Genomic DNA, 15,949 nt, shown 5'->3' with positions numbered 1-15,949 from the left:
GCTGTGTGGGGAGGCCTGGAAGATAGCTGCGATGTATATGGCTCTCTCGCAGTGAGACATTGGATGCGCCGCACTGCGAGCGGGATGCCAATGCCTTGGAACCAGATGTTTACCACGGGAAAGGCTACAGAACCTACCGTGAGTGGTTACCAGCTGTTGATGGCTGCATGGAGGGCGGTCCAGACGATTTATCACACGAGCGCCCGATATGCACGTCAGTGTCTTTAGCTTTCGAGAGAAGCTTGATCAAAGCTGAATGAGTAGGGACACTGCTGAGTATCGCACTCATTTCGAGGCTGTACTGATCTCGCCGTACTGCAGAAACCCATGCTGCCGCCGCGTTTACTCGTCTGTTCTATTGACCGGATGGCCGCATAGACAAAGGGAAGTCTGGGTCCCCAGGGAAGCGATGCGAGATGCATTGCGGTGCTGATCAGTTTTTTAGAGTCAGGATCATGTACTTCAGATTGTGGCATTTTGGATGCTAGCTGGACCGCGCAGTGGCTGCCTGGTATCAGCCCTATGACTTTCTCCTGCATCGCATGTAGAAACGGCCAATTATTATGCTGATGGTAATGGAGGACGTTGGTTCCAAGGTTGTCGTTGGAGTGCTGAAATCGGAACGAATGAGCGGTGACCCGCCGCTTGCCTGTGATTGGAGGACATGGCGAGCTGGTCTGAGCTTTTGACGCCAGCAACGAGCTTCCAACCAAGACGCGACCACTCCTGTCTTTCAGCCTACCATCCAACTGTGCAACCAGACCCGAGACGAGTTGGTCTCTGTGACACGGGAATTCCTTGTCCTTACCAACTGCGACTGTATGTTTTCCACGCGATACATCCACTCAGATGTATCTCCGGACCACACAGTACTACGCCATCGAGATCTCGGGCCTTGCGAATACAGAAGCAGAGACAGACGACGATGAAGTGCTCCAGCTGTCAAGTAAAGCATCGTTCGCAGATGATTCAGAAACACGAAGGGCTATCTCACAGCTCGCTCCGCCCGACCTTTTCTTTATCGTTTTCGACCAACAGGAGTCACGCTCCTCTCGGTGTTCCGGTCAAAGTGGAACGTCCTATACCGTAATGGAAGTGCCATATCTCCGACTTTTCACAAGCGACTGCGCTGCTAATTGCACTCCAAGCAGCTCAGATGGCTTGGAAGTAATGGGGATGAATGTTCCACTTTGACCGGAACAAGAAGGTCACTCCGTACAATTAGCCCACATTCGGGCCTCCTGACCTACCTCTACCCCTCAAAGGAACGCATCGAACTGCCGTCTCTCTGCCTTTTCGCAAGAGACAGCGCTGCTAATTGCACTCCAAGCTGCTTAGAGGGCTTAGGAGTAATAGGGATAGATGTTCCACTTTGAGCAGAACACGAGCGCACCCATTAGTAAGCTCCACATGTGCTCGGAACTCCGGGTACGCATGCGTTTCTCCCCTTACTCAGCCTTCTTTCTTTTCAGCGGACTGGTGCTCTTTACACTCGGAGTTGCACGATCCATATGGAAATCATCAGTACAACAAGTTCTCAACGACATTTATGGCAGATGACGGCACGCAATTGGACGCGAGCAACAGCATCCGTTGCCATCAGTGCTCAAGGGGCTTTCTTCACAGTAAGGACACCCACCACCAGCGATGAGGTCCCGTATCAACAGTCGCTGAACATGCAGTAGAGTCTTCCTTGATCAGACACGTGAAACGATGTTCGCAGCCTATCAAGAGCCCAGGAAGGCGGAAAGCCTGCAGGCAATGTGCTCGGTCCAAGCTGAGGTGCGATCTAAGCAGGCCTCGTTGTGGCTCCTGTCAAGATCGTTCCATATCTTGCGAGTTTTTGGGTCTGTCGCGATCGATAAGTTCGAGGGCGATTGATTCCGCTAGCTCATCATCTACCTCAACGACCACCGACCAGTCTTTCGTCCATTCTATTCAATCGTTTGCGACACAACGACAGCGCGAGCTCACCAGCTCTATTCCTGCTACGATCGGGTGCGGCAGCGAGACTACACACGTTGTGCATCTTACGATTCGAATTCTCAGATCTTGGGCTCGGCAAGTAGCGATCTATAGACTCGAGCAGTTGCCCCCGATGATCCATTCTGTGCAGCTCGAGCATGGCACGCCGTGGCCTTTGAGAAACTGCTGTCTATTAGCAGCGATGTGGGCGGATTCCGGGGACGAGGGAGGCGAACTGGTGTCCGATTGCGTGTTGCGGGAGATTGAGAGACTACTGACAGAAGTGAGCATACCGCAATTTTGGTGATTAATACTTAACTAACTACAGTGCTTCACAGTTTGCAAGTTACGAAAAGCATATGTTATTGGCGGCTGCACAATCTCTGCTCTTCCTGCTAACCATAGCGCTGTTTGGCCTCGATCCCAGCCTTGCCCTTCCTCCATTTCAGGCTGTGAAGCTGATCACGAGTGTTTGGGAGGTGAAAACGCAGCTTGCCGCAACGAATCTATGTCTAGCAGAGGAACAGAACAATCGTGTGCCTTCGTGGTCGGAATGGTCGATAGTGTCGGCGAAGCGACGAACATTGCTTGCATTGAATCAACTCGAATGGGCATGGTCGCTACTTCACGGGTACCCCGAGCTCTCATGCCTAGAACTTGGTCCACTCCCTGCGCCGTCCGCCAAACACATCTGGCAGGCGCCCAACGAGCGAGTATGGGAGCAGCTTTATCGTCGTTGGCTCCCGGGTTGGGAGGACGGACTCTTCGTGCTATCGGAGCTATTTATCGACCGTCCTCGGGAGCCTCTTAGCCAACGAGCGGAGAGGTGGTTGGCTGAAAGCGATGAGTTTGGCATTATGCTGATGGCGCAAGGTATGTACTCTCGTTCTGCGTCGATGCCAGCCTTGTTAATTACATTGCAGTGGGTGTTGCCTCGACACGGAGTTCCGTGCACAGCACGCATGGCGAGACCTGACCATCTTTCGAGGGCTCACTACATGACAGTGCCGTATAAATACAGGCTCACTTAGCTACTTCCTGGCGCCTCATTTCATCTCCAGTCTTTCGAACGAGTTTCAGCAACATGGCGCTGGCAATGATCTATGGTGCGACTGGGTACACTGGAAGCCTTGCGAGTGAACGGGCCAAAGTAGCTGGCGTCGACATAATTCTGGCCGGTAGACAATCGACCAAGCTCGAAGCCCTAGCTGCGAATCTGCAGCTCCCTTGGCGTGCCTTCGGTCTTGATGATCCTCTCACCATCCAGACAAGCTTGAGAGATGTCTCCGTGGTCTTGAACTGTGCAGGGCCATTTGCCGACACCGCTATGCCTCTTGCGGAAGCATGCATAGAGAAGGGTATACATTATCTGGACGTGTCTGCTGAGCTGAGCACTTACCTTGCGATTGAAGAACTGGACCAGAAAGCAGTCAGTGCCCACGTGACGCTACTGCCAGGGAGTGGCGGTATTGTGGCAATGCTGGGTTGCTTGGCTAGCAAGGCTGCGGCTCGCATTGACGACAGTGTCAGTATCGACATCGCAGTGCATGTTTCAGGAACTCTCTCGAATGGCTCAGTCGCTAGCGCCAACAGTGCCGTCATCGTCGATTGCATGAGGCTTTCCGAGGGGAGGCTGGTGAAACAAGATGCAGACGAGACGATGAGTTTCGATTTTGGCGACGGTCGTGGGCCAACCTCATGCCTTCCAGTTACGCTGCCGGACTTGTTCACAATATGGAAGACGACTGGCGTCGCAAACATCAGGACGTACGTCAATGTATCTGGCGACTCGTTTCTGGCGGGAGAGAAAGATTCGGGGGCTCTTGGTCCACCAGAGGAGGAAAGGGAGAGGAATCCCTACCACGCTGCCGTGATTGTCCATGGCTCAAAGGGCGAGGAAGTCCATGGCGAGCTGCATACCATCAATGGCTATACATTCACCGCACTGGCTTCTATAGAAGCGGTCCGACTTGTCTTGGCTGGAAAGGTGCTTCCAGGACTTCAGACTCCTGCCACAGCTTTTGGCGCCGATTTCGTCGACCGCATCGATCATACCCATGTTCGATTAACAAGAGTTGCGAATGAGCCCTGTGTTGGCAATGCCTAACTGTAGCTAAGGCGAGAGACTACTGTAGCGAGTATTTACGAGTACCCTCGGTATTTTGCTTAAAGTAGAATATCTATCCCCGTAATTCCTAAACGCTCTAAGTAGCTTAGAGTATGATTAGTAGCGCTGTCTCTTACGAAAAGGTAGAGAGATAGCAGTTCGACAGTTCTACTTTGACCGGACTGAGGAGGGTAGTCGCTACCGTGTCGTCTCTCAATAGTAGAAGGATCTTAGCACAGCTTGAGGGTACGAGAACTTGAGACAGGGTTCCACTTAAGGCCTAGCGTATCTTCTGAGCGGTCTGAGACGATCCCACTTGCCCCTGTCTTCGTTTCTTGCAACGTCACTTCTATCTTGTCTTCCATCGCCAGAATCTAACAATGGATGCTGGCTCCTGCAAGCATATTAGATCACGCTTCATATTATGGATGAGTACCAGCAGCTAAGTAAGCTCCACGGAAGTTCGATCCGAGCTCGGCAAGAGCTGGATACTCCTCTTATCTGCCCTCAATGAGATAATACGAGGATCTCAACCATACTTCTAACGTTGATAGTAGTAGACAAACGGCCAGTCTACTGTTATAACTCGTGTATAAGATGCCTCACAAAGAAGAGACTAGCGTTTCCATCAAGGAACTCCATCCAACCTTTGCCGCTGAAGTAAGAGGAGTTGACTTTAGTAAAGAGATACCTGATGATGTATTTCAAGAGGTACAGGAAGCCATTACGAAGGTATGATCTTCTATTTTGCCGTATAAGTACGCTCGCTGACGCCGGCATGGCTCAGTATGGTGTAGTTCGCTTCCCTGAAACTGGCCTCGATGATGCAGGTCACGTCGCCTTCGCTGCGAGGTTTGGAGAGCTTGACGATGTTAGTCCTTACAATAAGCAAGGCAAGAAACACCGATTGCCCTTTGAGGAGCTGTTTGATGTGAGCAATCTGTTGGAGGATGGCTCGATTGCCCCTTTGGATAGCCACAGAGCTGCTATGAACAAGGTCAGTCATCACTCATTCACGGCGACCGAGCTAAGATCATGCTTCAGGGCAATAGTCTATTCCATGTCGATAGCTCTTTTAACCCCAGACGTGGCGGATACAGCATTCTCAAAGCCCATGAATTGCCGCCCGCGGGCACTGGCGGTGCAACTGAGTATGCCGACACGAGAGCTGCTTATGACGACCTCCCCGAAGACCTCAAGAAGGAGCTTCTTGATAACGACTACGTTGCCTGCCATTCTCTTTTCCATTCACGGAAGACGGCGTCACCAGAGGCATTACCAGGCTTGAATCCAGAAGACCACTTCATGTCGCGCCACAAGCTAATTCAACGCCACGAGGCCAGCGGGCGGATGAATCTGTATATCGCTTCTCATGTTCACCACATCGAAGGAATGGACCGCGACAAATCTCGACAGCTCGTTGAAAGACTGTACACACATGCTTGTCAACCGAAGTATGTTGTCAGTATTCCGTGGGAGAATGCAGGCGATATGATCTTGTGGGACAACACTTGTGTTATGCATCGAGCAACTGGAGGCTCGTTTGAAGGCAAGTACAAAAGAGGTGAGTTATTTGGCATGTACTGTGATGGATGAAATTGGTCAGCTCAACTATTGCCGCAGATATGCGTCGAGCAACTGTGCATGATATGAGTAGCCAGGCCTGGGGCTCGAATGAGAAGAATAGTGAAAGGATGGGCTATCCTTGAATGTCTTCCGAGGCCTTCTTTGGCCGCGTTGAAACGACCAAAGGTAGGATACCCTACTGCCACGCTTCATGCAATGTAGATAACACCGATCTTTACTGACTTCGTGACTATAGCTTTATTCGCAATGACATTTTCTATATTTTCAGAAGAATCTTTCGTTCCCCGTTGATAAGTCTTCCTACTTTGCCAAATATCGAATCGCTTTCTTGTCTCGAAGACTTCGCTTTTTATCATGCCAAAATCTAGACAGCGTCCACATCCAGAATCTGATCAGGCCACTGATGGATCAGCACGTGAAAGGTCGACTGATGACCCTGGGACCAACGCATATCAACCTCAGTCACGAGACACGAGGCCCAAGTCATCGCTTCTTGGGCGAATCTCGAACTTCCTCACTTCAATACCCAAGAAAAACGATACAAAGATCAAAGCTGCCCCCGAACGTACCTGGAAAGCGTTCCAAACAACCAACGTAGGCCTTCACTTGACACAGGATCCTCACCCTGAGACGAACGCCAACCACCGTAAGCTACCAGAGGAGCACCGCGCTGCTCACGAAGAAGCCAGAAAGATGGCGTTGATCCAACAACACCACTTCAATGAACCGCCGCGCGAGCTCCTCGGGCCCGTCCCACGCAATCGCCTCGACTCGAATGGCCGTATGGCCCCCGACGCCATTCAGCACATTTCAGAGTTCCGACTGAACATGGACCTGAACTTCCTCGCACCCGTCGAACGAGACGTCCTCCACCTCATGCGTCGAACACGCCGTTCCTCTCACTTCCGCCCGTTGCTCAACCCTTCCGAGGAGATCCTGCTCGTGCACGCGGACGACACTGCCGCGATTCGGCAGATTCAAGATGCTATACGTCCGTTGCCGGAGAAGGAGAAGTACACTCTTGCGGGAGATTTGCATAAGTTCTTGTCGGCGGAGAAGAACTATATGCTGAAGCTGTTGCTGTTCAGTCCGAAGATCCGCGTGACGACTAATGCACGGGGTCAGGGGCTTGGGATGGAGGAAGCTGGACTGCCTGAGGAGAGGCCGAAGAATGCTGTGGGTTTCAAGGAGAGTGTGGGAAGTCTCGGCAGTAACGTACGATCCGGAAGTAGGAAGTCTGAGGACACGGCGACGCAAGTGAGTAACGTCTCCTGAGCAGTGTGATTGAGTGGTCACTGACATGACCACCAGGCAAGCTCCAAAATCAATCGAACGCAGACTTTCGAGATTACCGTCGAACCAAGACCAAGTCTCCGTGGCGGAGGCGACGAGGACAACAAGAGAGTGCGAAGCTGCAGCTCGTACGCAAGCTTCATTCGCGGCTCACAGCACGACCGATTGAAGGACGAAGACCGGGTGCCAAAAGCTATGTGGTGGCTAGCCGGAGGCCGTGGATCGTCCAAGGACAAGCAACCGACAGCGGGAGAGATGAGGAAGCGGAGGAGAGCTGAGGTCGAGAACAGAGAGCAGGTGGGTTTCTGGGGAACAGTTTTGGGCAGGAGAGCCACCAAGGCCAAACGAGTCCGAACGGAGGTGGAAGAGTACAAGCCTGCTGACGATGGGCAGGGGACGACTGCGCCTCCGGTCGACGGAGAAGGGGACGATACTGTAGCCTCTGGAGCTCTGCCCGCTACTGATAACGACAAACCTTTGCCACCAAGGCCTGCGTCTAGCGCCTCTGTCAACAACCACGCCGAGTCGCCCCTCGATGGAGGTGATGGTTCTAAATCTCCAGCTCGCAGCATTAGGAGCAGCATATCGAACCGTGAGCAGCCCTCAGCACCTCCTATCACTGACGGGGACCCTGCAGCTGACGATGGAGCCAACAGGGAGATTGAGCCACCGACTGAGGCTGCTGTGGAGCAAGGCAAGTGAGGTAGTAGCCTCGGGGACGTGTTCCGGCAAGAAGTCGAAGTTGAAAATCAGCTTGTTTGAATCATTCTCGAACATGGCTGGAGCGACTTGATCATGCACTCTCAGTCGAACAACATATGGACAGCCTCATAGACTGAAAAGCGAATGGCTTTGTGAGCAGTGTTACCACGGAGATATCATAGGGTTGTATGATAAGTCTTGCAGTGTCTCAGACAAAGCCTTGCCAGACTTCGATTCACTTCAACTTCACCTTATTTCACGTCCTACGACACACGACACGGTCGCTGCCTACTTGTAGCGTGGTCCTTGGGCCTTTGAGCTTTTTTCCTGCAACAGTTTCTACCTACTTTCTCCAACTTACTGAATCCAATTCTGCAGCCCAGACATACATCAGGTCAGTACTCGCACTGGTAACGACTGAGAAAGACTTCTAACGTGGAGTATAGATACACATTCATCTAATCACTACTCATCAACACCAAGACACACTCCAACATGACGTCGAACAACAACAAGGCCAACAAGTCGGTCCATTTTGAGGAGTCGATGACCAAGAAGGCACAACCACTCCAGGCTGTTGAGTCGAAGAAGTCGACGGGCAAGGAGAAGCAACCACACCAAGCCAAGCCAAACAACTCGACCCATCAGCCCCTGAAATCGGACAGCGCCAACGAGCGCAAGACATCACCAACCGTCCCCGACCATTGCAGTTGCTTCCACACTACGGGCTTTATCATTGGCAATGATATCTGCGTCGAAGCCAGCCATGTCCTCCTCGACACCGGGGCAACGTCGTCGTTCATTAACCTGGAAGCCACTCGCCAAGCCAAGCTCACCGTCCGCTCCTTGCCACCAAAGGTTTTCGACACGGCAGGCGGCAGAGTCATCTTCAACAAATGCGCTGAGGCCCCTCTCTGTATCGCCGGCGTAAAGCACACGCTCCTGGCATGCATTGACGAGGACAAGGCTACACCCAACCGTCGCAACATCCTACTCGGCATGCCAGGTCTCGTCAAGTTCGGTATCGTAGTCCGTCCGCATACCCTCGCCGACCCTGAGGTGGGGGCAACCATCAAGTCGGACGTACCAGGCCAGGGTCGTAAGATCTACTACCTCCAGAGAGATGACCCCATGATCAAGCCGACCCTATGACCCCATGACTCGCAGACCGGATTGCAGCGGGCGATGCGGCGCGGGCAGACGGCGGTGGAGCGCAAAGCTCACAAGGAGGCCATGCGAAAGAAGGCGGCGTCGGAGAAGTTGGCGTTGGAGAAGGCGGCGTTGGAGAAGGCGCAGCAGAAGTTGCGGGAGACGGAGGCGCACGTAGCAGCTCAGTGAGGGATGTGTGGCCCACGGCGGACGGAGAGTGTTAGGGAGACGGTTGAGTAGTTACAGGTTCGGGAGACAGATGATCGGAAGAGGGAACAGGCCCGGAAGGCGAAGAAGCAGTGGTTTCGAGTGATGTCTCGCTGATTTCCTGCAACTTCTGCTGCCAGCTGCTGCATGGGAGGCGCAGTGCCATATGCGCGGAAGGAGATGCTGTTTCCATCTGCGAGAAAGATTTGATAGGGTGGATGTCCTGCCAAAGATAACTTTGCGTGCAAGATACCATCGTAGCTGGCTTCACTTCACTTCACTTCACAAAGGACTTCATACTGCCAAGCCTCACTTCGACCTCACTTCAACTTCACATGATTGCACTTCACGCACGAGCCAGTGGCTGCCTAGTCAGTTGGCAAGCTGCTTCTTTTCCGCTCTTGTCATCACAACGATCGTCCCCTGCATCTTTCGTTCGAGCCATCAAAGCATCACGACGGTCGAAGGTAAGTTGAGATATCTTCAAGCACAATGATTGACCGAGAGGAGTTTCTAACGTTGAGTGAAAGGACAGAGAGTACCATGGCGCACATCATCAAGACAGAGCCAGACACCTGCGACGTGGACGTGGACATGAACGGCTGTCCAGAGATCAAGACGGAGCCATCATTCGGCGGCTATGACGAGCACACCTACCCAGCCGACGAGATCAAGCCAGATGCCTCTGCCATGGGTCATTACTCCAAGAGCAAGGTCACTCCAAACGATCATCTCAAGACACCGACCTCGATCCCAGCCGACCTGAACGGCACTTGCTTCCACCTGACCGGCTTCATCGTCTGCAAGGACCGCTGCATCAAAGTCCAACGCATGCTCATCGACTCCGGCGCATCCTCATCCTTCATCACCGCCGCTGCCGTCAACGCCACCGGACTCGCCGTATTCAAGTGCGAGCCCAAGAGCTTCTCGACTTGCAATGGCTACACGCAGCGCGACAAATTCGTCATCTTCGACCTGTGCATCGCAGGTGTGCGCAAGACCATCAGCGCGTACGTCGACGAGGGCGCCTACGTCCATAAGGATGAGATCATCATCGGCGCCGAAGCAACGACGAAGTTTAGTATGCATTGCAACACCAACTTCGGCAAGAAGCACGAGACACGTTGGTCAATCAAGGCCGATGTCAAGAGCCGCCCTCGAACGCGGTACGTTCTGCAGAAGGCCTCTCGCCCCAGCGGATCTCCGTTGCACACGTATAGTCTCAAGGATGGTCTGGACGTCGCCATGTCCCCGGGCGAGACGAGCAAGCAGCGTGATGCGCGTGACAAGTGGGAGCGCAAGCTGGCAGCCAGCAAGAAGGCGGAGGCGAAGTACTGGGAGGCTCGGCGCAAGAAAATCTGAAAGATGACCCGCTGGTAGCGATGTGGGAGGCGGGTGCAATACTCTGACGAATGATGGAAATGCAAGTGCTCGAGACTGGTGCAGGATCGTCGATGTGGTGTACATTGCACACTAAGCTCCAGGCGAGACTTTTGGTGCGATTGTATAGTAGCTGGCAAAGAGCTGGGTATCCAAATGGAAGACGAAAATGCGATGCAACGCTTGCTCCTGGTCCCCTTATATGCATCCTTCATGATTCCTCTGTACTCTCCACATATCCCAACTTCTCCCCGACCTTAACCTTCTTTCCTCTTTCGATACACCACCTAAAGCCACCCTTCCTTTCTGTACCGTCACCCCTGAAACCCTCGTCAAAGGAAGGCCTAAGACCCTTGGGCGCCTCAAAGACCATGACGATGGTACTGCCCAATTGAAATCCTCCCATCTCTTCTCCTCTTTTAAGTGGATGGCCTCCCAGTACGGGCGAAGCTGAGGTGTATGTCGCCTCGGCGTATCCTGAATATGGCTCGCCTCGCTCTGCTGCCTCTTCGGCCGCCTTATCCGCGAGTGTGTCCGTGAGCAGACTGTTTGTACGCAATTCGCGATCGAAGTTGATGACGATCGAGCCGACGTTGGTGGCGCCAACAGGAGTGTAGCTGAAGAAGCCATATTTCCATCGACCCAAGAGACAAACTCGTTCATTGAGAGTGAAGAGGCCAGGCAGGTTCTTCACGAGGAAAGGGCTAACGCTGTACAGCTCTCCAGCGAAATGCCGTCTGCTCTCGACAACCCAAGAGACAGGAGAGTGGAAGCGGTGGTAGTCGCCTGGTGCCAGATAGATGACACAGTAGTAGAGAGCAGTAGGCACCTCCTTAGCTGGTGGATAATACCAGGGTCGTGGCGCATTTGGCGACTCGGCAAGATCTCTCGAGACTTCCTGCTCCGAGGATGATGATGATTTGGTCGACTGATCAGATAGAGGCACAGTTGTTGAGCCTCCTTCTCGAACACTAGGGTCGGCGTTCTCTGGATCTCGGATTTTCCACCAACTACGACCTTTGCGGCCAGGAGCAGAACCAGAGAAGAGGTTGGGAAGCGTGTAGGAGATGCCATTCACACGCGCGAACTCTTCATCAGCGCGAATTGTCTCTGAGTCTCCCTCTCTCCCTCTTGCATCCGACGGGTGTGGAGAATCCTTCAGGCCTGCGACATTGCTGTTCGGCGCCGATCCAGCTGAAGGCGTGGTTCCAAGGAGCGCATCAACGCTGTAAGTCACCCCCTTGACCTGCTCAACCTCGCCATGTTCGATTACTCCAAATTGTACCACCTTTCCGTCTGCAGGGGAAAGAAGCGCGTCCGGGTTTGGATCCAGCGGTCTGACGCCAGGCTTAAGGGTTCGGTAGAAGAATTCGGACAGATTTCGAAACTTGTGTAGGTCCGGCTCATCGATCTCATCAAAGTTGACCCCAAAGACGTATCCATATAGTTTGAACCCCGGTATCCGAAAGTAATATGGGATGTCAATGCTGTTAAACCAGCCCCACCATCTTGACACGGCCTTAAGTGGTATCGTGCTCATGATCTGAACCGACCATGGCCCGCTAGGTCGTATTCGCGGTCTCTTCTTGGGCTGGCCTAGGTCTCCCCAGTCAAACTCATCGTCTTCTTCGCCTTTGGTCTGCCTCCATTCTTCCTCCTCCCTGCGTCTTTCCCGTTCTTGAATGCGGTAGAACTGGAAAACCCCCAAGAACGCAATGCCCAGTCCGATGGGGATCGGCTTCCATATTACAGGAGTGGCGGCAAGGGCATCTCGTAACCGAGAGCTGAAGGAGGACTTACGGTGCTGGCCCTGTTGCTTGTAGGAGGTCCGGCTTGAGGAGAAGAGTCGAGATCGGTGATTTTTGAAGACAGCGTGCTGCCGGAACACGAGCCGGGCGTGTTTAGAGAAGGTAGGTGGCATGGCTGCTGGGAGCGCGCACTGTCAGCTCATGGTATGGCCTTCATGAAGTCAGTGTGAGTATGTGAATGAAGACGCCTTAGCGGGCAGAAGGAAAGCGAAAGTGCAGACGAGACGATGGAATGACGTCCTGGTCGTCGAGCCGATAATGCAGGGATCGGCAGCACCCTGGAGCTTCACGTGCAGCGTCGCAGCTACGCGCCCGCCCACGCGACCACCACCGTCTCCACCCCTGCTGCACCGCCCTCTCCATTCACTTCCTCCTCTCAGCAAAGTACGCTTGCTGACCCGATTAAGAAGTTGTAGAGACAGCCGGCGTCGCGGTCAAGGTTCTGTCGCCATCTGGCTCGTGGCACGCCAAGTCAAAGTCTATTTGGGGAATCCCTGCTTGGGAGTGTTTACGCCCACTCATTGGTCGACCGCCAACAACATTCTATCCGCACTATTGCTCACATCTCGAGGCTGTAATGCTCCTGTGCACCGGCTGACGTGCGAGTCCGACCACGCTTCCACTTCTCGGCCCACGACCGAGGCCGGCATCCCATCGCAGACCCGCCGACGACGAGCTGAGGGCTGGCCCGGAGACTCAGCACACACAGGGCAGCTGCTGTACCTGCAGCACACTCCAAACAGCTCTCCAATAGGGCCCCTGAGAGTGAGACCAGCACACCGCCTCCAAGACTCGCTGCCATGGACATCGATCCTCCCCAGGCCAGCGGGGGCGGCGACAAGATCGACGACGCTTCCATGCACACCATCACCGCATCCTCCCTCCAGAACCAAAACCCCTCCTACGACGGCCGCCCGCAGACTTCATACTCAGACACCGGCTTCTCGAGAAGTTATTCCCAGTCAGCAGACAATACCCCCGACCAGTTACAGAACGGCAATGGTCTCAGTAGACCGCCGTCAACGCAGAGCCAGGGACAGTATGACCAGAATGGCCAGCGGCAACAGGCACAGAAGAATGCGTCGGTGGTGATCAAGGTGGGAATGGTGGGCGATGCGCAAATCGGCAAGACGAGTCTAATGGTCAAATACGTCGAGGGTAGCTGGGACGAAGATTACATCCAGACATTGGGTAAGCGCTGGCAGGTTGGTGATGTCAAGTTGGGGCAGTCAGACTAACCTCTGTCCCAGGTGTCAACTTCATGGAGAAGACCATCAGCATTCGCAACACCGAAATCACCTTCTCGATCTGGGATCTGGGCGGTCAGCGCGAATTCGTGAACATGCTGCCTCTGGTCTGCAACGATGCAGTCGCCATCCTCTTCATGTTCGATCTTACCCGGAAATCCACCCTCAACAGCATCAAAGAATGGTACCGTCAAGGACGTGGCTTCAACAAGACAGCCATTCCATTCCTAGTCGGCACCAAATACGACCACTTCGTCAACTTCCCACGAGAAGAGCAAGAGGAGATCTCGACGCAGGCTAAGCGCTTTGCCAAGGCTATGAAGGCTAGCCTGATCTTCTCCAGCACCAGTCACAGCATCAATGTGCAGAAGGTTCGTCGTCGGCCCTGCCATTCTGCCGGCCTCATGAAGTTCTTTGCTGACGTACCGCTCTAGATCTTCAAGATCGTTCTATCGAAAGCATTCGACCTGCGATGCACGATACCCGAGATCGAGAACGTCGGCGAGCCGCTTCTCCTCTACCAAGCCGTCTGAAGAAGCGACGACTGATTCAATATCCGCCTGATCGGGTATATCTCGGGAGCATGCACCTTGACGGAAGCAGCTCCCACAACACACACCGCACCACTGGATACCACACGCTCGAGAGAAAGTCGAATGAAACTCGTCTCTTGAAAGCGAACCTTTTGAAAATGAGAACCATGCCTGTACGCTGGAGATGAGAACCATGCATCACAAGGAACACTGTTTTTCTACTTTTTTGGCCCCCGCAATCGATCGGTGTTTTCTGGAGCAGTATACCATAACTTTTGGGACAATTGGGGATGGGAACTGCATTCTGGGGGACAACAGCACTTTTTGTGTGGGGGGGGGGGGGGGGGGGGGGGGGGGGGGGGGGGGGGGGGGGGGGGGGGGGGGGGGGGGGGGGGGGGGGGGGGGGGTCTCCTTACGCTAGTCAGAGTATAAGTAATTTCTTATGTGTGTCGCCGCCACAAGAAGACTCGAAAATGAGCAAGATGAACTGAGAATGGAAGGATAAAGATTTCCTCGCTTGAACGCTTCATTTGAAATTCGTGATGAGACATGACGATTCTAATCCTCATGCGTGACCGTCGTATCCAGCACTTCCACCCTCGCCCTGCCCTTGGTATGCGTGCTCACAAAGTCGCTGAGTGTCTTGAAACTTCCTGGCTCGACGAATCCCACGCACTCCCATTCCTCGCCCGCGACATCTTGGTTCTCGACTTGCTCGACGAAGCCTAGGATCTTGTCTTTGACAGTTCCAGTAGTGGGTTCCTCGCTTTCTGACTTGGCTGGCGTCTTTACCGTCTGCTTCAGGACGCCGTTGGGACAGGTTATGCGTAGCCTCATCCTCGCCCGTGCAACGGGAATAGGTTGATGTGCGATGAGTGCCTTCATGGCGTCGAGGGCTTGGGATTTGGCGTTCTTCGAGGTTGTCACTCCAGTCCATTTGGGTTTTGGTTTCTCAGCAGGGTTATCGCCTCCTTCTGCCTGCCCGTTCGTTCTTGAGGGGGTATTTGAGCCTGAGTCTATCGCGGCGGCGGGAGTCTGATCTCTGCTCTTGCTCCTGTCATTGGCTTCCGCCTTCGCCTTGCCAGCACTCCGTCCAGCGTGTCCTCCTTGACTGCTTAGTTGATCCAGTGCCTTCTCAATCATACCCGTCGTATACACCCTCTTCGTCTTCGGATCCACCAACCTCCCCGCAACAATATCAATAACCTCCTTATGCACCCGATCCAACTCCTGCGATCGCTCCTTCTCGCCTACTTGAATTTCGCCCTTTGTCAAAATCTCCATCACCACTTCGTCTCGTGTCATGCCAGGGAACGCTTTCTTCAGCTCCTCGTTCGGTGCGACTTGGCCTTTGGAGACGTTGAGGAAGACGTTGGGGATTTGGAGCACATTGTCGAAGTCGGTTTCGTTGCCGGCGCGGAAGGATGTGACGGTGTTTTTGTAGCATGCGACTTCGAATCTTTTCTTGCCTTTCTTTAGGCGGACCAGACTGACGTTGGTGAGTTTGATTTGGTTTGAGGGTTGGTTGATCTGTTGCGCCGGCATCTTTGCGGCTGTGGGTTGTTTGTTTGTTGTTGAGTTGTTTTTATTTGTAGTAGGTAAGGTAAGAATTTCGACCTGCACTTCACTCACGAAGACTGCATATGACGCACCCCACGTTGGAAAGCGTGGCGAGGGGCGCGATAAGACGGCAGGCCGCACCTAACAATATCTTAACCTACATGACCTAGGCAGGTGCTCGATTGACCCTTAATCCTTGTTATTAGATAGACCTCACTTTACTTCTCGCTTTACTTAAACCTCTCTTTTACTAAAAATAATACTATTTAAACGCCTATTATCGCTCTAGTATAACTTTATACGCTACTACCTTCGTACTCGCTTTAAACTACTCGTACTACTCGTAATCTAAAGACAACAGCGATAATAGCGAGTATAGCGACTTAAATACGGTATATACTCGCCTAAAGT

The 15,949-nt window shown here is 53.2% G+C and overlaps 8 protein-coding genes across 8 annotated transcripts; 6 read left to right on the top strand and 2 right to left on the bottom strand.

The window, feature by feature from the left end:
* Positions 1 to 1,511: 1,511 nt before the first annotated feature.
* Positions 1,512 to 2,776, top strand: M409DRAFT_59072 (uncharacterized protein; the record flags this gene model as incomplete). Its single annotated transcript, XM_033814090.1, has 3 exons — positions 1,512 to 1,625; positions 1,724 to 2,248; positions 2,294 to 2,776. The coding sequence occupies 3 exons, from the start codon at positions 1,512 to 1,514 to the stop codon at positions 2,774 to 2,776; spliced, it is 1,122 nt and encodes a 373-aa protein (XP_033662243.1).
* Positions 2,777 to 3,049: 273 nt separating this feature from the next.
* Positions 3,050 to 4,072, top strand: M409DRAFT_59071 (uncharacterized protein; the record flags this gene model as incomplete). The annotated part of the gene is made up of 1 exon (XM_033814089.1): positions 3,050 to 4,072. One exon carries the CDS (start codon positions 3,050 to 3,052, stop codon positions 4,070 to 4,072), a length of 1,023 nt encoding a protein of 340 aa, XP_033662242.1.
* A 597-nt stretch (positions 4,073 to 4,669) lies between these two features.
* M409DRAFT_69732 (uncharacterized protein) lies at positions 4,670 to 5,781 on the top strand (the record flags this gene model as incomplete). Its single annotated transcript, XM_033818417.1, has 4 exons — positions 4,670 to 4,804; positions 4,860 to 5,069; positions 5,117 to 5,636; positions 5,696 to 5,781. 4 exons carry the CDS (start codon positions 4,670 to 4,672, stop codon positions 5,779 to 5,781), a joined length of 951 nt encoding a protein of 316 aa, XP_033662241.1.
* Positions 5,782 to 8,149: 2,368 nt separating this feature from the next.
* Positions 8,150 to 8,992, top strand: M409DRAFT_28087 (uncharacterized protein; the record flags this gene model as incomplete). The annotated part of the gene is made up of 2 exons (XM_033808868.1): positions 8,150 to 8,737; positions 8,822 to 8,992. The coding sequence occupies 2 exons, from the start codon at positions 8,150 to 8,152 to the stop codon at positions 8,990 to 8,992; spliced, it is 759 nt and encodes a 252-aa protein (XP_033662240.1).
* A 561-nt stretch (positions 8,993 to 9,553) lies between these two features.
* M409DRAFT_28086 (uncharacterized protein) lies at positions 9,554 to 10,372 on the top strand (the record flags this gene model as incomplete). Its single annotated transcript, XM_033808867.1, has 1 exon — positions 9,554 to 10,372. The coding sequence occupies one exon, from the start codon at positions 9,554 to 9,556 to the stop codon at positions 10,370 to 10,372; it is 819 nt and encodes a 272-aa protein (XP_033662239.1).
* A 229-nt stretch (positions 10,373 to 10,601) lies between these two features.
* On the bottom strand, positions 10,602 to 12,311 carry M409DRAFT_69731 (uncharacterized protein; the record flags this gene model as incomplete). The annotated part of the gene is made up of 1 exon (XM_033818416.1): positions 10,602 to 12,311. One exon carries the CDS (start codon positions 12,309 to 12,311, stop codon positions 10,602 to 10,604), a length of 1,710 nt encoding a protein of 569 aa, XP_033662238.1.
* Positions 12,312 to 12,998: 687 nt separating this feature from the next.
* Positions 12,999 to 13,978, top strand: M409DRAFT_59068 (uncharacterized protein; the record flags this gene model as incomplete). The annotated part of the gene is made up of 3 exons (XM_033814088.1): positions 12,999 to 13,389; positions 13,449 to 13,816; positions 13,880 to 13,978. The coding sequence occupies 3 exons, from the start codon at positions 12,999 to 13,001 to the stop codon at positions 13,976 to 13,978; spliced, it is 858 nt and encodes a 285-aa protein (XP_033662237.1).
* A 558-nt stretch (positions 13,979 to 14,536) lies between these two features.
* On the bottom strand, positions 14,537 to 15,523 carry M409DRAFT_28083 (uncharacterized protein; the record flags this gene model as incomplete). Its single annotated transcript, XM_033808866.1, has 1 exon — positions 14,537 to 15,523. The coding sequence occupies one exon, from the start codon at positions 15,521 to 15,523 to the stop codon at positions 14,537 to 14,539; it is 987 nt and encodes a 328-aa protein (XP_033662236.1).
* Positions 15,524 to 15,949: the final 426 nt, after the last annotated feature.

Source organism: Zasmidium cellare (assembly GCF_010093935.1).
Source record: "Zasmidium cellare ATCC 36951 unplaced genomic scaffold M409scaffold_41, whole genome shotgun sequence".
Lineage (NCBI taxonomy): Eukaryota > Fungi > Ascomycota > Dothideomycetes > Mycosphaerellales > Mycosphaerellaceae > Zasmidium > Zasmidium cellare.
The sequence above is the reverse complement of the archived record's forward strand: the minus strand, read 5'-3'. Positions and strand labels throughout refer to the sequence as shown.